This window comes from Otolemur garnettii, unplaced genomic scaffold, assembly GCF_000181295.1.
Source record: "Otolemur garnettii isolate 467f Iridium unplaced genomic scaffold, OtoGar3 scaffold00111, whole genome shotgun sequence".
NCBI lineage: Eukaryota > Metazoa > Chordata > Mammalia > Primates > Galagidae > Otolemur > Otolemur garnettii.
The window spans coordinates 4,414,941-4,440,443 of record NW_003852506.1 but is presented as its reverse complement, the minus strand read 5'-3'; the positions used below and the strand labels follow the sequence as shown (position 1 = coordinate 4,440,443).

At 41.6% G+C, this 25,503-nt stretch overlaps 1 protein-coding gene across 9 annotated transcripts in view; it reads right to left on the bottom strand.

The window, feature by feature from the left end:
* TIAM1 (T cell lymphoma invasion and metastasis 1) overlaps window positions 1-25,503 on the bottom strand; it is a 368,684-nt gene that overhangs the window by 25,756 nt on the left and 317,425 nt on the right. For 6 of the 9 annotated variants that reach the window (XM_023517428.1, XM_023517430.1, XM_023517429.1 and 3 more), the window contains 4 exons: window positions 21,897-22,000; window positions 8,654-8,833; window positions 7,323-7,391; window positions 6,895-7,020 (listed from right to left, as the gene is read on the bottom strand). In XM_023517428.1, the coding sequence (XP_023373196.1) occupies window positions 6,895-7,020; window positions 7,323-7,391; window positions 8,654-8,833; window positions 21,897-22,000 (479 nt within the window). Of the gene's footprint in view, window positions 1-6,894; window positions 7,021-7,322; window positions 7,392-8,653; window positions 8,834-15,772; window positions 16,271-21,896; window positions 22,001-25,503 lie in introns of those variants that run through there. The other 3 variants (XM_023517432.1, XM_023517435.1, XM_023517436.1) reach the window with 3 other exon arrangements.

Below are 25,503 nucleotides of genomic sequence, written 5' to 3'. Positions count from 1 at the left end.
AGGATTTAGCAAGAGCCATCGGACTCTGTGAGGAATGATTATCCTTTGTGACACACTCAAGAATTAAATAAGGAAAGCTGTGTAAGAAAATGCTCTAAACCCCTTCCTATAGCTATCCTAAAGTCATTCATTTTTTTAACTTAGTATCTACTAAGCACTTACCATATAGTAATCACAGATAGAACATTAAGATACTCATTTTATTATTTTGGCTTAAAAAACTGATCTCAGTGCACACAAATATGAGGGGTTTATACAGAAAGACTGCACTTCCCTCAACAAAGACTCCAGGTCCTCAACATTCCTCTTCTCATAAGTGGTGTATACAGCTATGAGTGGTGTATCCAAGCTCACTGGACTTCTGAACTAATTATTTCTTCCTGATACTACCTTGAGACTAGTGTTCTATGCAACACACTTTGAACATTTTATCAAATTTTTGTATTTGTGGCCAAATATACAATCAGGATTAAAAAAGAATAAACAACTGTGAAAACCAACAGCAACCAGTTTAAGAGAAAACAGTGGGTGTCCAGACATAGAGGGACTGGAAGGGACCTGCAGGCAAGGGACACTCGGTGTCCTTCAAGTGTCCTGCATTACAGATAGACTATGGAGATTACCAGATGATGTCACAAGCAGCAAAGTGAAGGTCTGTGAAGAAGGTCCTGCTTACATGGAATTTAGAAATGTGACTGTCTAATGGGGGAAGCATTGGTTGAGAATCCCTGATCCAAAATGCCTAGGACCAGAAGAGTTTCAGACTTTGTATTTTTTCTGGATTTGGGAATATTTGCATTATACTTACTGATCAAACGAACATCCCAAATCCAAAACTCGGAATTCCCAAAAGCTCCAATAAGCATTTCTTTGGGCATCGTGTTGGTTTTCAAAAAGATATGGATTTTCAAGCATTTGGGATTTCAGCTTTTTAGATTTGAAATGCTCCGCCTGCAGCTAAAAGAAGCAATGTAGCAATTGTGTTCCTATCACAGTTCTGCTAACCAAAATCTCCTTTCTGTTAATCCTTTAGGCCGAACTTCAACCAACCAGCAAAAGAAGTGGGGATGCACATAACGAATGGCAGGTATTTTATGTTAAAACAGTGCGTTTCACATACGTCTCTATCCATCTTTACTACGCTCTACATCAGGCAATGTTTTTGATTTGCTGACAAACTACTCACCTATAGCATGTGTTCTACAATCTAAGTTATTAATTTGCTAATTTAGAAAACAGGGATCATGACAAATAGAGACGATGACCCAAACAGCACTTCCCTTGGTCGAGTGCTGCGGCATCACAGCTCACAGCAACCTCCTACTCCTGGGCTTAGGCGACTCTCTCGCCTCAGCCTCCTGAGTAGCTGGGACCACAGGCACCCGCCACAACACCTGGCTATTTTGGTCGCAGTTTGGCCAGGGTCAGGTTCGAACCCACCACCCTCGGTACAGGGGGCCAGTGCCCTACTCACTGAGCCACAGGTGCCACCCCCAAACAGCATTTCAAATGGATATCATAAACACTATGAAGAGGGGGAGGAAATGAGCTAATTCAAGCAATTCTTGAACACAAAAATGAACTATATGAAGTATTTAGGGCTAAAAAGGTACTATTATCCCTTACGTGGTTCATAAAGAACATGTTTGACATACACACAATATACTCATGCACACACACATATGTTCATGCATACAGCAGAGAGGGGGAGGAAAGGTAAAGCAAATGTGTTCCAATGCTAACACTTGGGGAACCCAGGTGCAGGATATCCTGTTATTCTTTGCCCTATTTTGAACAAATTTAAGTCAAAATAGATCAGAGACCAAATGTAAACCCCCAAACTACAAAACTTCTAAAGGAAAACATAGGGAAAAATCTTCATTTTTATTTATTTTTTTGGAGACAGAGTCTCACTCAGTTGCCTAGGCTAGAGTGCCATGGCTCAAAGCAACTTCAAACTCTTGGGCTCAAGCAATCCTCTTACCTCAGCCTGCTGAGTATCTGGGAATTTAGGTACCTGGCTACTTTTTCTATTTTTAGTAGAGATGGGGTCTCGTCTCAAATGCTTGAGCTTAAGGAATCCACCTGCCTCAGCCTCCCTAGATTACAGGTGTGACCCATAATGCCTGGTTCAGGGAACATCTTTATGATCCTGGTTTAGGCAAAGATTTCATAGAAATGAAGCCAAAAGAATGATCTGAAAAGAAAACATTTTTAAAGGCTGTTTTAAAATTTAAAACTTCTGCTCTTGGAGAGATGCAATCAAGAAAATGAATAAACAAAATTGATAAACTCTCATCCAGATTAACCAGAAACAGAAAAGTAAGATCTCTAAAAAACTCAATCAGAAATGAAAAAGGGGAAATGACAGCAGATACCACAGAAACAGAAGATATCGTTACTGAATACTACTAATATCCTATGCCCAGAAATTTGAAAATGGGAAGGAATGGACAAATTCCCGGAATCACACTTCCTCCCATGACTCAATCAAGGAGAAATAGAACTCTTGAACAGATCAATTTCAAGCACCAAAATTGAAACAATAAAAAAACTTCCCAAAAAACCATTCTGGACCAAACAGTTTCATATCAGAATTCTACCAAACGTTAAGAGAGGTTATACCAATATAACCTCCAAAATCTACTCCAAAGCATTGAGAAGGAAGGAACCCTCCCCAACTCTTTTGAAGAAGCAAATATCACTCTAATACCAAAATCAAGAAAGGACACAGTGAAAAAGGAAAGTTCAGACCAGTATCATTAATGCTATTGACATAAAAATACTCAACAAAATCTTAGCAAACAGAATTCAGCTACACATCAAAGAACTAATTCATCACAACCAGGTGGGCTTCATTCCAGGGAGGCAAGGCTGGTTCAACATATACAAATCTATAAACACAAATCACCTAAACAGAAGTAAAAACAAAGACCATATAATCCTCTCAATAGATACAAAAAAAAACATTTTACAAAGGTCAGCATCATTTTTTAATAAGAACACTTCAGAAAATTATCATAGATGGGACATTCCTTAAAATGATAAAAGCCATCTATGACACACCCACAGCCAACATCACAGTGAACAGAGGAAAACTGAAGCATTCTTGCTTAGAACTGGAACCAGACAGGGATGTCCACTATCACCACTACTATTCAACACAGCGCTGGAAGTCCTGGCCAATGCAATCACACAAGAGAAAGAGATCAAGGGTATCCAAATGGGAACAGAGGTGATCAAACTATTGCTCTTTGCTAATGATATGATTCTTTAAGGTAGAAAACCCTAAAATCTCAAGCATGAGACTCTTGGAACAAGGAGTGGATCAAGAAATATAGCAACATCTCAGGCTATAAAATCAATGTACACAAATCTCTAACTTTCATATATGTAAACCACAGTCTAGCTGAGAAGCAAAGAAAAGGTACAATACCTTTCACAGTAACATAAAAAAAAAAGGAAGTACATGGGAATAAATTTAACAAAAAATGTGAAGAATCTCTACAGAGAGAACTACAAAACACTGAGAAAAAAAATAGCAGAGGATGTTACCAGGTGGAAGAACATACCATGCTCATCTATGCTTCCTAAAACAATCTACAGATTTAATTCAATCCTCATTAAAATACCAACATCATGCTTTGAAGACCTTGAAAACAGAGTTCTATGTTTTGCATGGAACCAGAAAAAAATTCTGAATAGCCAATGCAAGTCTATGAAATAAGAACAAATCTAGTGGCATCACTTTACCAGACTTCAGGTTATACTACAAGTCTATAGAGATCAAAACAGCATGGTATTAGCATAAAAAGACAGACAGGGATCTGTAGAAGAGATCACAGCATCTACAGAGGAAACCAGCCTTGTACAGTCGTCTGATGGTTGACAAAGCAAACCTGGGGAAAGGAATCCCTATTCAATAAATGCTGCTGGGAGAACTGGTTAGCCACGTGTAAAAAACTGAAGTTAGACCCACACCTTTTACCCCTTAACAAAAATTAACTCAAGATGGATAAAAGATTTAAATCTAAGACATGCAACTATAAAAACCTTTGAAGAACATGTTGGAAAAACTCTTAATCTTATAGACCTAGGGAAAGAATTCATGAAGAAGAACCCACTGGCAATCACAGCAACAACTAGAATAAAAAAATGGGATCCGAGGAAGTTAAAAGGTTTCTGCTCAGCTGACATAATCTACAATGCAAAGAGACAACTGTCAGGATGGGAAAAGAGATTTTCATGCTATGAATCTGACAAAGGGCTAAGACCCAGACTCTACCAAGAATTTAAGAAAATCGACAACAAAAGAGCAAACAACCCCATTAAAATTTGGGCAAGAGACATGAACAGAAACTTTTCTCATGAGGACAGAAGATGAATGGTCAACAAACACAAGAAGAAATGTTCATCGCTCCTAATCATCAGAGAAATGCAAATCAAAACCACTTTGATATGTCTCCTACCCCCAGTGAGAATGCCCCACATCACAAGGTCCCAAGCAACACATGCTGGTGTGGGTACAGAGAGAAGGGAATGCTCATCTGATGTTGGAGGGACTGCAAACTAGTTCAGCCTTCATGTAAAGAAGCATGGGGGGGTCCCCAAAGAAGAAAAAGTAGACCTAACATTTAACCCTAAATTCTATTAATCTAAGTATCTACCCCAAAGTAAAAAAAATCTTACCAAAAGGACACTTACACTCGAGTGTTTATGGCCGTGCAATTCACAATCACAAAGATGTGGAAATAACCAAAGTGCCCTTCAACACACGAATGGATTAATAAATTATGGTACATGCATACCATGGAATACTATTCAGCTATTTTAAAAAGTAAGATGGAATAAAAAAAAAAGTAAGATGGAGATTTTGTATCTTTTTTAAAAACCTGGACAGCTTTGGAGAATATTCTCCTTACCAAAGTATCACAAGAATGGAAAAAATCAGCATTACATGTACTCAGTTCCAATTTGAAACTGGAAGATGAACAAATACATGCTCACATGAGCGAAAAACTAAATTAATTCAAATGGGGGAGGGTACAGGGATGGGTAAGTTCTTACCCAGCGGGTACACTGCATGGATATGGCACTCCTGCTGGGGAAAGGACACAACTTCAATACAGCCTTTAACTCTGCAAAAGCAATTCGGTAACCTAATCGTACGTACCCTCATTTAAAAAAAGTTGACAACTTCTAACAGAAGAAGACAGAAAAAGGCAAGCCTCAGACTGGGAGAAAATATTTATAAATCCTATACTACCCCCCTCTTTTCTCTTCTCCCCTGCTCTCTCCCCTCCTCACTCTCCTACTCACTCTCCTCCTCACTCTCCTCTTTTCTCTCCCCTTTTCTTTCCTCCTTGGCGCTGCTCTGCAGCCTCCCTTCCCCACCAATAAAGACCTTTCATTAAAAAAAAAAAAAAATCCTATACTAAATAAAGGACTTATATTCAGAATATACAAAAAACTGTTGAATCTCAATATGCGTTATAAGTAAAATAAATGGGCAAACAATTTGAGAAAACACCAGAGAGGACATATTGAAGGCAAATAAGCACATAAAGAGATGTTCATTATTCTAAGTCTTTGGGGAAATTAAAAGTAGAACCACAATGAGGTGCTACTACATACCTATCAGAGTGGCTACAATTAAAGTGCGATCATGACCTCATCCGAAGAGTGAGGGGGGACAATGGAATAACCACTTTGGAAGACAGCATGGCACTTTCTTCAAAAGTTAAATATACACTTACCATAAAACCCAAACGTTCCAACTCCTAGATACTTAAGAGAAATGAAAGTGGATATTCATGCTAAAGTTTGGACTCGAATGCTCATAGTAGCTTTGTTTTTGACTGCTAAAAACTGGTGACAAGTGAACGAAGGGGCAAGGATATCAAAGCCTAGCTACACTAGGAAAGTCTACTCAGGGACAAAGAAGGATGTGCTGTTGACACCTGCAGCAATATGGACGGGTCCCGATATAACAACACAGTGTGAAAACAGCCACACGGAGAGAAGGTGACATGCTGTAGGACTCCCATTCCTGAATGATGCACACCTACCCATAGGAACAGAAGGCAGAGCTTGGGTGGGATAGAGGCTGTGAGAGGCAGGAGAGAGAAACCACATGGGGGCAGGAAGGACTTCCAGGGGTGATGGCTGTGTTCACTATGTTCACTGACCGTGGTAATGGTTTATAACTGTGTGTGTGTGTTGAAAATTTAAACTGTGTACTTTAAATATGTGCAGTGTATTCTTTGTCAGTTATATCTTAATTAATCACACACGGGTGACATACAAGCCAGAACGTGAATCGATGAGTTCTGCCAATTGGGGATGCAGCACAGGAAATCTCGGCAGAGAAAGGATGCCAACCAGGGGAGAGGAAATAGGCGCTCGTCACAAATCCTCATTAGGCTTGCTAGGACACTGTGTGCTAGAAGACTGTCTCCCTCCTGGATGATGCTAACCACTTCCATTAAGCAAAGTTCCTCAGAACAGGATAAATTAACTTGTTTACTGGGAGACCAGAGTGTGATTCTAATTTGCAAATAGCTAAAGTATTAAAGGCCCCCTTGTAAACTGAACACAAGGTCAAGGTTGGTACATCTTCCAGGCTAATGGCCAGCAGCTGCACCAGTGTGACTCAAGGTGATAGCCCTGGTTTTCCCTTAGCCAGACCAGCAAGACATGCTGGCTCCTCCTCTGGGATTCTGTTAAGGGACTGACTCCCACGTGGCAGTCCAAGGAAGACATTATCACCATGAGCATGAGAACAAACCAGGGAGAGCTTCCTACAGACAACGTGTTACCACAGCATTCAACGTGACCCACAGCATAATCCACACCACACTGGGAGGCTCTGCACCACCTGAAGATGAGTCTTACCTTAAATTGGTCCACTTTCTCAAGCTTTTCCAAATCAGGTACTAGTCTCACTCCATCTTCTAGAGTCTTAAGGAATTCTACTTGAAACTCTACCATTTCAGTTAAATTTCCAAAGAGCACATCGAGCTGGAAAATGAAGCAGAATTTAATCTACCTCCTATTTCAACAGCCTTCGGAAACATTTGCATCGGATTACAAGGTTTTCCTGTCAATTCTTACCAAATAAGATAACGATCCCCCCATCCTCCTTACTTTCCAAGCACACAGCATAGTTGAACAGGAAATGATTTGTCCTATTTATTACAGTTGAATGAGACCAACTGTTGAGTATACTGAAGTATGTGTGTGCTTTATCATACTGTTTTCCTTTTCACCAACAAATCAAACTGCAGTGTGAGCTCACCAAGTTAAGACCATTTCCACCATACCTCATCTTGGGTGAGAAAAGTTTCTTTTTGAAGCGGCTTCAGGTACCTCTCCATGAGACAGTTTAGGTCCTAAGGGTTGAAAGGACATCTCATTAGCACATTTAAAAGTCTGTGAAGAATCTAAAGGAGAACAACAGATCATGCCCCAAATGCTAACAGTAGAGACTTCAGCTTGTTAAGTCCATTAAAGCAGGGATAAGCCCACCTTTCCTGTGATATGGTAGGCTCTGCAGGCCATGTGGTCTCTGTTGTCACTCCTACAAAAGCAGACGCAGATGATACATAGAGCAATGAGTGCAGCTTTGTTCTAATAAAACTTTATTTGCCAAACTAGGCAGCAGGCTGGATTTGGCCCCAGGGCCCTACTTTGCTAATCCGATTTAAAGACTAAAATATAGATCATTAAACAGATCACACTGCTTTCACATGGGGAATATAACTGGACGTCAGAACAAGTGATCATGAAAAGACAACAGACTTAATACCCTTCAGCTTAGACTCAGATTATGAAGCTATAATGCCCTCAACCTTCCCCAAAACTAAATCCAGTTTTAGTATTAGCTCAACAACATATTTAGAAGGGTAAGAAGAATCACAATACTCACCATCTCTTTATACCTACACACACACACACACACACATACAGGGTGTCAAAAATATACACACACATTTTAAGAAAGGAAAAACTGCACTAAAACTCTAACACTCAAGTCACATTTGACTTGACTTTACAAGGGATACGAGACACAATATATAAAATAAATGATATCAGAATATGTTGAGTATTACAATTTTAATACAGTTTTTCCTTAAAATTAAAAAGGAGATTTTAAAAACTCTCATTATTTATTTTTACTAACTTATTTATTTCGAGACAGAGTCTCACACTGTCATCCTGGATAGAGTGCTGTGACATCACAGCTCACAGCAACCTCAAACTCTTGGGCTCGAGTGATTCTCTTGCCGAAGCCTCCTGAGTAGCTAGGACTACAGGAACCTGCCACAATGCCCAGCTAATTTTTCTATTTTTAGTAGAAATGGGGTCTTACCCTTGCTCAGGCTGAATGACTGAATGGTCTCAAGCTCCTGAGCTCAAACCATTCACCCTCCTTGGCCTCCCAGAATGCTAGGATTACAGGTGTGAGCCACCTTGCCCAGAGCTCAAAAGGAGACTTTCACATTCAGAGTCAAGGTTAAATTCCACATGAGTGACCAAGATACTCTTGCTTACCCAACTGAACCAGACACAGCACAGACACACCAACTTTGTTTCTTCCAACAGTGGAGGGAGAGAAGGCCCTGAAGGAAGGGAGTACGGGGAGAAGACACACCTTGACGTAGGTGCGCTCCGTCTCCAGGAGCTCACAGATGACCTTGCGCAGCTTATCTGCATCGGACAGTTGTCTCATGGTCGCCAGCTGAGGCCCTGTGGAGTCCTGAGGAGACGGGCTCGAGTCAGAGGGGTTCATCTCATGCAAACTGCGGCAAAATGCGGCCACCTGTTCTGTACTCTGCAGAGGACAGAGGAAAAGGGAAGGAGGACAGAGGTCATTATCCCTCATTAGAGAGACTGGTGTGACACCAGTCACACCAGTGGTGTGACAACCAGCAAGACACCCGGAGGTGTTCTTGCTGGTTGATGAACTGTCACATAGGAATGACAATCCCATGTTTCGCCAAACTGCTCCACACATGAGAGCCCCTTAAGCGCAAAACAATCGTCATAACAACTGTCAACATACACTGAGTGCTCAGCTGCACGTCGGGCACTGGCCTGATGCATCCTGCCCCATGGTCAGGGCTATCAGCGCTCCCATGTAACAGTTAGGACAACGGAAGCAGAGGGTTAAGTGACTCATCCATGATGACCCAGCACATAAGTGGCAGAGCTGGGATTTGAATCAGGCAAGCTGCTTCCATTATGATCTTAACCACTATGCAAGAAGCTAATAAATCAGGAGATACAGAAGTTAATGGCATTTCACCCAAGGTACAACACTAATTAATTGTCAGACTCTCAGCTCAGTACACTATCTTCTTACTTTGCAATGTTACATGGAAGAACAATTTTACAAGCTAAGATTCTTCCTGTCTCTGTTAAAAATTGACACGGATACCCACACATTAAAAAAAAAGTTTCCATCTCGCTGGCCTCTCCAAAAGCAGAAAGATAATCACTCTTCTCTAAGAATAAGGGAGTTACCCTGAAACGGACCTCAGTGGGAAATCCCAGTCTCCACCTAACCGCTACCAGGCTACCAGGGATGAATCAGGGGCAGACTGTAAAGGCTGCACAAGATTCTGTCATTCATTTGAAATTCAGGATTCAAGGATTCGAACATTCCAACTCTTCAAGTTCTGTAAAACAGTTCTCCAAACATGGGCTGCTGAAAACCCAGGAGGGGAAGGCAGTTCTCCACCTTCCCTGGATATTGTAACTGCCATCGCCTGGGGAGCTGTTAGACCTCCCGAAGCTCTGTGAACACCCCAGATCAATTTAATCAGGATCTTTGGGCTGAGATGTACAGGTATCTATATATTTTTTAGTTTCCTATGGAATTGTTCCAAAGGCTACTTTGTAGCCGCAATTCTAGTTCATTAACATTTGTTCTACTAGACTAAAGCAGGCTCTAGCAACGTTTAATGGACACCTCCTCCAAGGGAGCAGTGCCTTCTCCTACTCTTCTGCTTCTCCTGAATTCAACCCTAGGTACTAAGTATTCCCAATAAATACTGTGTGAAGAGACAATTGCTTCTTCTGTCACCCACTTACCAGGGAAGAACATGAGAAGAACATCCTCCCCCAAATAGCAGGTAGCGCACAGAGTGGAGAGTTAAGCCTGGCATTTTATGGAGGGCAGAAAAGCTAAAACCAAGTGTATTCCACGGGGCAATTTTAAACGCAGAGGAAGGCAGCTCACTTTGCAGAGCCTCTCCCTCCTTAGCATATCCAAAAAGGAAGGAACCCTGGAATAAAGACAGTACCAGGCCAGCGAAAACCAGAACCTCACAAGCCTGCAATAGCAGCAGAGTCTGGCAGCAAAGCAAGAGAGTCAGGACCAACGTCCACATAATTACCCTTCAGTCACCACAGCTTATTTGTGAATAGAGCTAAACGAGGTCTCACATGCCGGAAGGGGTCAGTCACCTGTCAGCGGCACTATTCAATGTTTTCTATGGATTTATGTGTTTCAAATGTTAACTGAATGACTGGGAAAAACTCAGCAAGATGGGCCGAATTCTCTAGTATGTGAATTAGATCTCAATAAGGCTGTTAAAAAAATAAAGACCAGGTGTTTTAAATCAAACTTATTTCAGGAGAAATAAAACTCAACAGGTTTATTTGGTGATGCTAGGATTTTACAAACTCAATGTCTTCACTAAATATACAAACAGGGCTTTTTAAAAATTAAAGCGGGACAAATAAGTCCATTTTAACAGAAATGCTCGTGTCTTTCAGATGATCTGGTAACTATTATAGCATAGTCATATGGGGGAAAAAAAAAACTCTCTCACCAAAATGAGAATCCCACGGACATCTGGTGGTGACAACTGACTAAACACCCTGCCCCCATCTTATCCCAAACTCTCCTACGTGGCTTTGATTTGGTACCTGGCAAAGGAAAGTAACACAACAAACGTACAAATGGCACCTTTACATACTGCTTTTTAAAAATTGATCCAACAATAACCACAGCTGTTTGTTCTTCACACAAATTAAAAGGAAAACTACTTAATGAAAAATACGCCCATCTTTGCAGTCCATTAAAGTACGTCCTCACTCGGCATCCATAGGTTCTTGAGAACTGCAACTTTAAGATAAATGATGTATAAAGAAATCAGTTTCACCATAGGCTACTTGAGATGAATAAGTAAGTTCCTCTTGCATTTTTCTGATCAAAAAATATCAACAAACTTCTAAATAAAGACCAAAGCACTTCTAATGTTAAGAAAGAGATAAATGTGAGCTGCATACACATTTAAGACAGATAAAAAGCAAGATAATTATTGATACTTTTGTAGAGTTGTAGTGGTGGTAGGTTAAATCAAGGAATGAATGTTCACAGTGAAATAAGTGTAAGAGGCACCGCCCACCACCAGGCAGTCCGAAAACAAACAAGAACCAATGTGGCAGCATTGCCGAGCACTGATCCCATGGGTTACTGTCATGCATTGGTATCATTATCATATACTTTACAAATTCTTATTCACAATAACTGGAATTCATTCATTCATTCATTCTCTAACTCATTTATTCCAGTCCCAGGTGGCCTGAATTGATCTCAGAAGCTCAGAGAAAAAGGTGAGAACAAATCCAGAACAAGATACCATCCCATCATGGCACGACTCTCTCTCTCTCTCTCACACACACACACACTCACTCATGCACTCGCTCAGACTGGGACCATTTAGACACACCAGTTAACCTAACGTGTACATTTGGGGATGTGAGAAGAAACCGGACTCACAAAACCATGGGAATAATGTGCAGAATCTGTATAGATGGAGGCCCTACCCGGAAATCAATTTTTTTCCTGAGCGTTATAATGAGATGATGCTGAACAGACATGACCTTACTCAAGAGGCATGGTATACTTTCCTGTCCATGTGAAACCAATGTCCTTATATATTATAGTAAGTATGTCTCCTGAGCTCACAGAAGGCAAATATTATAAACACATACCCCAAACAAGAAACTCCAAAATACGCTTCCCTTGTGCTTCCAAGTCACACCGCACTGGCTGGTTACCACTCTCAGCTGTATCTCATTGAAATAACAGACGGTATGGGGCCAGGTTTCTGGGTTTCCATTTCCTCTGGTTCACCCTAAATACTTCAAGATTTCCATTTTTAAGAGTATGAAAAGGGTTCCTGATTTTGCCTGTGCAAAATTCACCCTCTTCTCTAAAATTTGGCATCTTTAGTTTTAACTAGACTCACAGGTGAAACTTAGGCCAGTACAATGTGAGCTAGGGCTTCGCTAATCTAAAACCCTGCTGTCTCCTATCCCAACCTCACCCTGAACAGCCATGTTATTCAACTTTCTCTTGTCTCAGCCCTTGAGCCAGGGCCTGGATTCTATTGGGAAATACTTTAGCATCCTGAGGGACACCTAAAAATCCCCTTGGGTCCTCTTTGGAGAGTTAGAGCCTTCAGCATCCACTTCTTACTAGACACACTTCTAAGCCAAGGACAGCCTTAGCTGAGTGATCTCTGAAGTTGAGCAAGAAACATAGTAGTTTCATATACCTTACAAATTCTTATTCACAATAACTGGAATTCATTCATTCATTCATTTTCTAACTCATTTATTCCAGTCCCAGGTGGCCTGAATCCGTCTCAGAAGCTCAGAAGCGCACTTTGTTCACTGACTGAGTCAAGGTACAAACTCTTAGGAATATCATAAGGAACTGAGTCCAAATACACGTGATCTCTTTATCATCAACTGCATGTTATTTGAATAACAAATAAAAAGGTACCACAGACTCAGAAGTTACAATGCACACTGGGAACTGAAATAAATACTTAAGGCTCCCCCCTCAGCAACTGACAGACTGGACCCCCTCTTGGCTAAGGTGACCATATTTTAACATTGGTAAAGCGGGACACCGCTGACAGGGAGGGGGGAGCTATTGGCTGAGCTGTTTATGGTTAGGGACCCTCTGGGGGTTGAGGGGGCTACTTGTTTGTTCCAGACAGTTTGGCTCCTTCTGAGCTAATTGTCCTTGCCTAGAATCGAGGGAGGGGAGTAGGGAGTACTTCTTCATTCCCAAATGAAGTTACATTAACCTTTTCAGCAGCCGAAAACCTTCCCATTCTCCCACTGTTTCCTAGCTTGTCGTGCATTCTTTCCAAAAATCGAGACTTTTTTAAAACGACACGGGACACAAGACAAATTGTTAAAAATTGGGACTGTCCCGCCAAAAACTAGACGTCTGATTACCTTACTCTTGGCCAAGAGGATTCTTATAATTGAGTTGCTAGTTATGAGAAAGGAGATCAGACAGGCCTCACCATGCCCCCCAGGCTTCTTAGAGACATCCTAGTGACTTACTAACAGGCCTAAGGCTATGCAAGACCTACCTGCAGGTTCTCAATATACATAACAAACCACCTGGTCCCTCAGGTACCTTCTCTAATTAACAGACCCTTTATCTTACCTGGCCCTTTATAACCCACTCCTGGTCTTTTTGACAGGGTCTAGCATTCAGCAATTGTTGCTAAAGACTCTTTAAACCCACCTGTAACCTGTAAGGTCCTGCTTCCAGATGTCCCATCCTTTGGGGCCAAACCAATGTATGTTTTCCATTTAATGATTTACGACCTCACCTGTATTCCCTGTCGCCCTAAAACAGCAGTTCTCAACCTTTGGGTCACGACCCACAGGAACTGTTTTAAAGGGCCGTGGCATTAGGAAGGTTGAGAACCACTGCCCTAAAAGATACAAAGACCAACTGTAACCCCACCACTATGAGTCCAGGTGCTCAAGGCTTCTCCGGTGTGGCTCCAGGTCCTCCAATGTGGCTCAGAATAAACCTCCTTGAGTTATTCTACAGAGTATGGCTTCTTTTCCGTTAACAAACGTTTGACAGATAGTATCCAAAGGTTTTATTAACAGACTCAATTTTTTATTTGTAAGCAACTTAAAAGGGTGTCATCAAGTTTGAGAACTTGGGTTCATCAAAATATTACCCCTCAAATGTTGTTTGAAGGAAGTATGAAATGCAGGCCTTGAGGGAGCCTTTAAGGTAAAGATTTTTACATACTGTGACCCAGCTTTTAAATCCCTCTTGTCCCTTACTGTGGCCAAACTTCTTTACATCGAAATCCACCAGACCCCACATGGCAGCTCAGCCAGGATGTAGAATATGGGGAGAGCGGAGTGCAGGGCTTTGCCCCACTCCAGGACTGGGTGTTTGGTGGCATTCCCATCACTCCCACACCAAGCACTGCCCAGGAAGGCAGACTCCCTGAGAGGCTGTCATCATGCACCTGCAAGCCACACTTCCTGCATTAGGGACAAGAAGCTAAGGGCCTCTGCAAGGGAAAGGCAGACCAGGATTCTCCATCAGGAAAAGTACAAACCTTTCCCCACTTGAGGACAGCAATTGGTCACCCTGGAAACCAAAGAGCACTTAACAGGCATTTCAGAGTTTAACATTTTTAAAGGGTAGCAGAACTGTTCCCCTGTCAGGGCTAAGAATTAGCCAGCCAACCTACAGAGAAGAGGAGGACTATGGCAGAGGAGAGGAAATGGGCCACTTTCCTGAGGCCAGCGTGAAGCTCCATGTTTATAATATCTCGCTTTCCCCTGTGGAAGATGAAAAGAAAGGACAAAAAGAGGGGGGCAGACTTTTAAGTACACACTAGACACTCAAGCTACCCAGCTGTTTAAGCTCTTCCTGTTATGCAATCACTAAAGGCAATTTCTAACTCTGGATGAGTTCACAGTTCTAAAACTGTTCTTTGAGTCTGACCGATATAACACAGCCCACGGATACAAAAGGGGCCAGAGTGGCCTAAAACGTTATGGCCTTTACTTATAAGCTTTTGGGGGGTACACTGCACTCCATAATCTCAGAGGCCTTATACAGAACGATCACCACTACCGTTCTCCATCCCTTTTTCCTGTTTCCTCTTAAATAGACTTCAAAGAAGTTTGTTCAAAGAAGAAACATCTAGGAAAGGAAGGAGGATTATTTGGGTAAATCAGGTGCACTAAGTTTCATTAAATGACCCCAAACTCTTATCGATGATAGACTCTGATATCAATAATTAACTAATAAAAGCTTTAGCTTGATTCAGTTAAATTATTTCTTGGCAACAACTCACTACATTTTATTAAAGAGTTAACATTTACCTGCTCAAATAGGCCAGTTGACATGAAACCATTAGCCCATCCCCCCAACCAACGCTTTTTAAATATTTCCTCCTCAAGCCAGCAGAAATAAAGTCAAAAACACCTAAAGCTTGTTAGAAGCTTTAGAAGGAAGCAAGTGGAGCATCTTATTTCCAGAACTGTCTGCTGAACCCCAATAACCCACTCTGAGGGGAGAAGGGGGTTGTGGGAGCGACTCCCCATGCGTATAACTCAAAACCCAAAATCTCAATAACCAAAAGAAAGGGAAACAATTCCGGTGACAATTAACTAAAGAAAAAAATGCAAACTAAATCTTCCTTTCATTTAAGTATAAAAGAGTAGATAAGTAGATAAAAGTCAAGCTTGTAGGCAAATTCAACTCCGTGCCAATTTCTCCACCTCCCCGACCTCCACAGAAAGCTTACTCTATGCTCCCTGTCACCCAGGAGGTCCAGAGGACAAAAGGATAAAATTTGGTTAAATAGAACAAGTTTAATGACCAGCAGACGGGTTGAACAACAATTCAGCTGGAAAGTCACCACACAAACAAAGGCTAACAAGGTAGCATTCAAACAGCAAACGCGCTCACCAGATGAAGTGTCCGATATATAGAGTCACTGGACTTGTCATTGTGTTCAATCCTGGGCTTTCGCTTTATTTTCCACAAAGCAGACATCCTCAGGAATATATTCTCATGGTAATTAATTGTACCACCTGACGTTCAGCACGGAAACAGAAGTTTCTCAAAATGCTCCCAGACCACCGAGCGCCTTCCAGCTCCAAAGAGAGCATCCTCTCTCCTGTGGATGTCTCATGCTGCTTTCCCCCTGAAAACCTACGGCCACATCTCAATGCAGCAAGGACAGCGACAGTGCGACCGAGAGCCGCACCTGCTTCCCGTCAGTGCCCTCTGGGAAGCTATCAAAGGCTAAGCTGTGGACCAGAACTCATGCTTTGATTTCACCTGACTAAACAAAAGTTCCAGAAAGGGAGAGAGCCGAAGCAGGGAAGAAAAAACAAAGCGCAAAATGCCTCCCTGGGATGGGAGAGCGTCTCTGCCCTGCAGCCCGAGATCAGCTGATTGGCCAGCACCATGCACCACACAGGAATATTAAACCTGCCGGCTCTGACAACTTCGAAGGCGTTTTCCCCAGTGAGTCAGGAACAGGCACGAAAGAAAATGCATAGATGCTTTTTAAAACAGTTTATATAGCTTCACATTTTCTGCGTATGCTTTGTTTCAAAAGCAGACACTTCTAAGACAGTAACAGTACGGATTACAAAGGAAAAAAGAAGAAGTCATTCTGAATGGAAATGTCCTGAAAATGATTCTAATAGATTTGTTAAAAAGGAAAACAGAATCACAGCAGCCGGGAGGCCTGGAATGCGTGACACATGACTGCCCGGAGCTAATTAGCATTCGTTTCCAGAAACAAGTGTTTTTGATTAGGAGCAGGGAAACAAGTGGCCAGTGGTGATGAGGCTTTTGAGGTTGAGGTTGTCACCCACAGTCACAAGAGGAAGGAGGTGGCTCACAAAAGAGAAAGCCGGGGCTAAACTTCCCTGGCGGTGTGAAGGCCCCAGCCCCCACTCCCTGGCTGTGACATTCCAGCGCCACCACCGCTGAACAACAAGGGCACAATTATCTACTTGCTTAACTCCAAAAGGCCATTCACAGCAAAAACTGCTATTTAAAACTGATGAAAAACACACAGAACTCCGAAATGCTTTCTCTTTACCCCGCCCAATAGTGTGTCAAACAGTTCACTTAGAAAGAACAGAGAAAATATTCAACCACCACAACAAAATCAAACGCTTTCGCATATTCAGGGAGAATTTTAAAAGATGACTATTTATTTATTTACTTACTTAAATTTCTACTCTCAGCCTGGTGCCTTCACACAAGGCTGAATCAACCTTCCACACTTAGACAGCTAAGCTAAATTCATTAGAAATTAATTTTCAGTTTGTTCTCAAGAAAAAGTACATATTGTAAAGAAAGTGCATCAAAAAAAAATTTACCTTTAAGAAAAGTTTATGTTGCTTGCTTAAAACAAGTGGTTTGAGAGACGTTTACTTTAAAACATTAAAAAAAAAAAAAACAGAAAATTTAAGCATTAGGAAAATAATTTAAACACCCAGAAAAATTAAGCATTAGGAAAATATTTAAATTGTTAATCACTATATATCTAACTGGCCTACAGCACCACAAATAAATTAATTCTTTTCTTTTCTTTTTTTTTTTTTGCGGGTTTTTTTTTTTTTTTTTTTTTTTGGTGGTGGCTGGGTTTGAACCCACCATCTCTGGTATATGCGGCCAGTGCCCTACTCCTTTGAGTCACAGGGTTTTTTTTTTTTTTTTTTTTTTTAAATTGAAAGAGTCTCACTCTTGTTCCCAGGCTGGACGTCCCATGCTAGCTCACAGCAACCGCAAACTCCTGGGTTCAAGCGTTCCTCCTGCCTCAGCCTCCCCAAGCAGCTGGACCTACAGGTGCCAGCCACAATACCCAACTATGTTTTTTCCATTTTTAGTAGAGATGGAGTCTTGCTCTTGCTCAGGTTCGTCCCAACTTCCTTCCGAGCTCAAGGGATCCTTCTTTCTTGCCCTCCCAGAAGGCTGCTAGTCATGAGCCTCCACCAAGCCTTACTTCTTTTTGTTAAAGGAAGCCTGGTATTTAATATCGGACCTTAACAATCTGGACAAAAGGTATAGTTTGAACATAGCCATTAACAACACAAGGTCTGTAGGCAAACTAGGTTTGCATCTTGGTTTTGATATTATGGAGCTATGTGACCTTGAGCAAATCATTTAACCTGTTTCACTCCTCATCTATAAAATAGGAAAAATAATGCCATGTTTCCCCCAAAATAAGACACTGTCTTATATTTATTTTTTCTCAAGAAGACACACTAGGGCTTATTTTCAGGGGATGTCTTATTTTCGTTAAGTAGAATACAATAATCTATACTTATTCAAGTACAGTTAAGTCATCTTTTTCTGGAATCTGACAGGGAGAGCCGACCTGGTTGGTAGGGCTGGCACTAGTGATGCATGAACTCCTTTCTCCTAGCCATTTGTACATGCGCAATAGGATGCCTGCAACTGGTTACCACACTAGCACCTGTGCAAGTGCCAACAGCTGGGAGAAAGGAGCTGTGGCAGATAAAAGGTATTCCCATCTTCATTACCACCCCCCTCCGCATGGCGTGGCTTCACAGCATATCTGCATAGCCATGCCCATCACTAGGTCTTATTATCGGGGTAGGGCTTATATTTAACAAATGCATAGAAATCCTGCTAGGGCTTATTTTGGGGGTAGGTCTCATTTTCAGGGAAACACAGTAGTATCTCTCTCCAGAGACAAGATAATACGGAATAGTACCTAATATATATAAAACATTAAATAAGTATTACATCTACTTATTATTAATAATACAAGTCTGGGTGTGATGGATCACTTCTGTAATCCTAGCACTCTGGGAGGTCAAGGTGGGTAGATTGCCTGAGCGCACAGGTTCGAGACCAGCCTGAGCCAGAGCAAGACCTTGTCTCTAAAAAATAGCCAGGCGTTCTGGTGGTTGTCTGTAGTCCTAGCTGTTTGGGAGGCTGAGGTAAGAGAATCGCTTGAGCCCAAGTGTTTGGGGTTGCTGTGAGCTATGATGCCACAGAACTCTACCAAGAGCAATAAAGTGAGACTCTGTCCTCCCCAAAAATAAATAAATAAATAATACATCATAAAACCAGTCACCAGGAACTGCTCACTTAAGGTTTTTGCTTTCAAATATCCTAAATGACAAATTTAACTCATCCTAGGGTATTCTACTTAACTAACTATGATAAAATATTTCCAATAAAGAAGATAAAATCTGAATCAAATCAAAACTGGAAAGTATTTCTGGGTACAGAATTACACAGTGTTCCAAAGAAATATGAACCTATTGTTTAAATGCCGTCTATTATATGATCTTTAAAAATACTCGAATCATTACCCAAACCTGTTGTCAATAATTTTGAGAAAATTTTCTCCTTCTTAAGGAAGCCCACCATAAATTTCTACAAAGAAATCCAGAAACAGCATCATTTATTTCTCCATTTGACCTTTTCTAACCCAGATGAGTTCCACAGCCTTGTTCTCTGAAAAGGAACCATTAAGGCAGAAAGACACACGGGATCAGTCAACAAAGCCGTTGGGCCTCTTCCTTCCTCTCTGAAGCCAGACCCTCATTTACAGAGGACTCTGGTTATGACCTCATGACTCACTACATTTAAAATGGAAACAATCTTCTCTCAAAATCCACAAGGAGATGAGAATACTCAGCTCTTAAGGCAAAGTAAAAACGATCCAAGTTAGAAAGTATTCAAAAGTAAATGTTTTAGATACAGAAAAATTAGTTTACCTAAATTTGATGAGAAACTAAAAATAAAAAGTTTTGAGATCCTATAATAGAATAATTTAATGAATACCCTCCAAAATATCTTATATGAGTAGAGAAGTATCTATTTCTCTTAAAGGCAATGACCCCCCCCCAAAAAAAGCAGCTAAAAATAATGTAATGATCACATTTTTTAAAAAGTAGCTTTAAGCAGTTTTTTTTTTTTTTTGGCTTTATTTTTATTTATTTATTTTTTGGAGACAGAGTCTTACTTTGTCACCCTCAGTAGAGTACTGTGGTGTCATAGCTCACAGCAACCTCAAACTCTTGGGCTCAGGTGATTCTCCTGCCTCAGCCTCTCAAGTAGCTGGGACTATAGGTGCCTACTACAACACCCAGCTAATTTTTAGAGACAAGGTCTCACTCTTGCTCAGGTTGGTCTTGAACCCATGAGCTCAGGCAATCTAAACACCTCAGCCTCCCAGAGTGCTAGGATTACAGACGTGAGCCACTGTGCTCAGCCTTGTTTTTTGGCTTTAAAGGAAACATGTGCATTTCCATTGATCTAGTTTTTATTAATAACCAGCAAGATAATGCCCTTTGGTCTATAAATTTTAATATTACTTTCAAATATTAAATTTTATATCTTGCCCAACTTAAAAAGACACTGAGAATGATGATCCTGTGGTGGTGAGGGAAAACAAACAGGGGTAAAAGAGAGGTTGAAGATTCAAATGCGCACCCCGAGAAGTCCTGCAGATGAACAGACATGCAGAAAGAGGCAAGACAGGAAACAGGTAGAAGTGTAGGTCTGTGACACAGTTTGTGTTGGAAAAGCTTATTGACGTTATCAGTGCGCTTTCTCCACAGTTGTGTAATTGGACTGACCAAAAAAATCCAATCACCAAGCCAAGTCAAGAATCATACTTTACAGATGAGAAAACAATGGTAAAATTTAAAGTTCTACAATTTGCTCGGGTAAGAGAGTGTCAAGCAAATGAATGAGAGATAGGCAGAAAGATCAATGTAAATACATCAACAACATTATATAAAAAGATGAACAGTATAGAAATAATCACATGCAATTGCTTTTGGGGGGGAGGGGAGGTATGCCTTTTGGATAAAGAGACCTTGTATTTATTTATTTATTTACTTTATTTATTTATTTATTTTCAGGGGAGACAGTCTCACTCTATTGTCTCAAATTAGAGTCCTATGGCCTCGGCCTAGCTCACAGCAACTTCTAATTCCTGGGCTCCTCCTGCCTCAGCCTCCTGAGTAGCTGGGACCACAGGCACCTGTCAGAAGACTTAGTTTTTCTATTTTTAGTAGAGACAGGGTCTCGCTCTTGCTCAGGCTGGTCTCAAACTCCTGAACTCAAAGGATCCTCCCGCCTTAGCCTCCCAGAGATAACAGAGTTTTTAAATTGTGTTTTAAAGACGGATGAAGGCTTGGCACCTGTGGCTCAAGTGGCTAAGGCGCCAGCCACATACGCCTGAGTGGCGAGTTCAAATCCAGCCCGGGCCTGCCAAAACAACGACAGCTGCAACCAAAAAATAGCTGGGTGTTGTGACAGGCACCTGTAATCCAGCTACTTGGGAGGCAGAGGCAGGAGAATCGCTAGAGCCCAGGAGTTGAAAGTTGCTGTGAGCTGTGATGTCACAGCACTCTACCCAGGGTGACAACTTGAAGCTCTGTCTCAAAGAAAAATAAAAATAAATAAAGACTGATGAAAAGAAGCTATTGACCCACGGAGCTCTTCACGAAGTGGAATAGCAGCACAATGACTTATAGGCAACAATTTCAGTGTCTTGCATCAGAGATTTAGAAGAAGAATGTCTTCACATTGTTCAACCAAAGACCAATCTATTTGAGTTAATAAAAATAATCTTTATTTCTCTTTAATGTAAAAGACTCTCACCTTAAACAAGAGGCAAACAGATAATTCAAAAGCAGTTCACTGCAAAAACCCTAACTAGCAAGAAAGCATAGCTGACTCAGTCATACGCTTTTCAGTTGCTGTTTCATGCTATGCAATGAAGACGTAAGAAGAAAATAAGAGGAAACTGTGGCATTAACTGAGAGCTCTGGTGATAGCATGAATTAAAGAAAAAGGACTTCACTTCATTGCAAGTGATTTCTGCCCCATATTCTCACATATGGGTTTGTTATCAAGGCTGTAATTGGGATTTCATCTCCTGCTATTTGGTAATATCTCAGAAGTAAAAACACTTTGTCCATGGAGAGGCCTTCTAACCACATACAGCTGCAAAGGTGACGTGTCAGCTGTGATTTTTCTGTAGTTCAAGACATGGGATGTGAAAATGAAAATCTCTCACCTTGCTGCTGTGATCAGTCTCATCTGAGGATTCCAAGTCTGGCCCTTCTGTTTCCTCTGGAGCAGTCTCCGCACTACTGCCCTGCTCACTGCAGAGGCTGTGCCCTGTCAGATGAAATCAGAAGAAAACACAGGTCAATATGGACAGTAACCACTAAAAGCCACCCCTATATGGGGGGGACAAGGATTCAAGCTCATGACGTGTGTGCATACTATTAGACCCGCCAAGTACAAGGTCCATAGAAGGTCAATAAAAGGTTCAATGAAATGGTAGCTTTTATTGTTACTACTAGTATTGTTACTTTATATTACATTTTTATAATTTATAATATATATTTTATAACATATAATCACCATCATGAACTGAACTTTTGTGTCTTCTCCCCGCCCCTACACACACATTCTTCTGTTAAATCTCTACCTCTGAATGCCACAGTATTTGGAGGAGGGATATTTGGGAATTGAGTTTAGATGAGGTCAGGAAGTTGGGGTCCTTATAAGAGGAGGAAATCAGAGCTTTTTTTCTTTCTCCACCATATGAGAACACAGGTAAGAAGGTGGCCATCTGCAAGCCAGGAAGAGAGCCCTCATCAAGGAATCGAATAGGCTTGCACCCAGGTGAGGGGACTTGCCAGCCTCTAAAACTGTAAGAATGAAATGACTTGTTGTTTAAGCCACTCAGTTTATGGTATTTTGTTACAAGAGCCCAAGCTAAGGCAATCATAATTTATAATATAACAATATATATTTGACATATTATAATTGATTTATAATTAGTAAGTTCATTGGTAAACTAATTCATTAATTGCTAAAAATAATTGAATAAACTATAGGGAGAAGCAGCACAAGAAAAAACTGACTCTCTCTTGGCTGGGCTCTGTGGCTCATGTCTGTAATCCTAGTAGTTTGGGAGGCTGAGGTGGCAGAATTGTGTGAGCTCCAAGAACAGTCTGAGCAAGAACGAGATCCTGAGCCCAGGAGTTTGGGGTTGCTGTGAGCTAGGCTGAGGCCATGGCACTCTAGCTTGAGGCAACAGAGTGAGATTGTCTCAAACAAACAAATAAAAATTGACTCTCCTCTACCATTATCTGAAAAACACTGCGATGTCTGTTTTTGCCAAATCTGGCAGACTGTAAACATCTTATCATAGCCACTCTTCCCACGATATGCTGTGCAGAATTGCAGGCAACATCCTTCCTTTCACACTTGCTGAATGCCTGCCTCCTCCAGGGGTTCTCTGTACTGAGAAGAGAACATTGGAGTCGCTTGCCTCTGGAAGGCTTCTCAGATTTGCAGAGCACCTGGATCTAGAGATCATGTTACTGATTCTGACTCAATAATTATGGGGCAGGGTCTCAGATTCCACATTTCTCACCAGCCCTGGGTGATACTAATCAATACTGTAGGGTCCATGAACCATACTTGGTACAGAAATACTCCAGAACATTTAAAAATTTTCTCTAGGCAATAAGACAATGGTCTGAGCAGCACTATCTTAGATTACGCCGGACAGTGGGTCAGAAACTACAGCACTATCACTACCTCCAGGCAAGAGAGGTGGAAAGAGAAGAAATGGGAGTGGAAGGAGCCTCTTTACTACATTGGACGAAAGCCAGTTTCAGTCGGCAAAGCGGCTACCTTGCTCCAGTGACACCATTACGGCCATAAGCTGTTGGCATCACTTTCTATTCAGATTCCAAGTTGACCAAGAAACGCAGGGAGGAGAACGATGTATGAGCAAACCTGGCACCAAGGCTGCCTCCTGAACCTCCTTCCCCTTGGCTGGAAAGAATCTCTGACTAAGGGACTGTACCCTGCATGGTTTGGAGGTTTCTGCCCCTCCCACCCTGCTCTGGGTCTGGGCCTGGGACTTTCCTGCATTTCTTTTCATCGCTCCTCCTAAGGTGGAAGTGGTTGAAGGAGGAAGCTTGGGGAACTCAGCAGATGCCATCTGGGACACACTGTCACCTCCATCAGAAACAAAAGTGATTGAACATTTTGTATGGAGGCAATGACCTTCAAGCTGGGGCCAGAAAGAAAAGCAAGAGTTGATCCCTGCCTCACATGAGGAAACTGAGAGCTCATTTTGGGCCCCTAGGCCGACAGCGTTAAGTGCCGCACTCTGACGGCACAGCACATTCCGCACTGCATCCAGAGTGGCCAGGCTGCACAAGTGACAGGGACACTGTTCACAGCCTACAGAATGGTGTCCTCCCAGAGTGGCACCCCCAGAGTTTGCAGTCATAATGTGGCCCAAGCATCCCCACTGCTTAAAACGAAGCCTGGGGTAGACAGACAGAACTGAGGTTCACGTGATGGTGGCAAAAGGAATAAAAGGATTTTCATGTATAATAACACTGTGGGCCAGGTATCCTGAAAAACAAACAAATCTTACTTGTACAATAGACTTAGAAATGCCAAGTACAATGGGACAAACATCCTTTGTAAACATAAAGCTGAACTCCAAGAAGAAGATACAGGAGGTGGTGGAGAGTGTCCAGTCACACCCCAACTATCCACCAATCCTCAAACGCTAAGCAATGTTTCCAGCAGGGGTGAGAACTCACTGCCATTAGCAGGGGGATGATTCCTTTGGGAAAGGATCATGCACTTCGTATGTACACTTGGCTCCTTGCCTCCTGAGCACTAACCACTAATAAGATGCCTCAGTCCCTGCGACAATCAGAACTGCACTCACACATATCCCAAGAGCAGGACCCACAGTCCTGGGCCTTTACTCGATTCTAACTTAAGGGGTTAGAACTGAATCTCCCACATTCGTTATAGTTCCCTAGCGGAATTACTCTCCTGAGTCTAAAAAGATGTAAAACTATTTAAAAAGTACTCACTTGCAAAGGAAAAAGAAAAGGAAGCTTGTCTAATCCTGCCCATAACCTGGGGAAGGTGTGCAAGGGGGGTACAAGTTAAGTTTCTACCCTGAGATTATAACCACAGGACTGCCTCAAACATTTGGGGTTCAAATTTACACTATCTGCTCTATGAAAAATTGCCTGGGTTAAGAATCATGTTAAAATTTTAAGAGTAATAACTAAAAGAATAACAATTGGCAGGGTGTGGTGGTTCACACCTGTAATCCTAGCACTCTGGGTGGCTGAGGCAGGTGGACTGCTCAAGGTCAGGAGTTCAACACCAACCTGAGCTGGTCTCTACTAAAAATAGAAAAATTAGCCAGGCGTTGTGGTGGGCACAACTGTAGTGGCTGAGGCAAGAGGATCACTTGAGCCTAAGAGTTTGAGGTTGCTGTGAGCTATGACGCCACAGCACTCTCCCAACACAACAGATTAAGATTCTTATCTCCGTAAAAAAAAAAAGGAATAAAAATTGATTATGTACATTGAAAGGGGAATTTACAAATACAATTTATTAGACAAGAAAGAGATGGGAAAACAAACAAGACAAATGGAGGAAAATAAAATCACAGAAACAAGTCAATACACGGATCTTCTAAATAAGTGTAAAGCTGAAAAAACAAAACAATGCAAAACAAAGCCCCAGCTATATGTTACATACAAGCAATCCAACTAAACATAAACAAACAGAGGATTCAAAGGACTGGAAAACATACCAGGGAAATGTCAGGAAAGCTC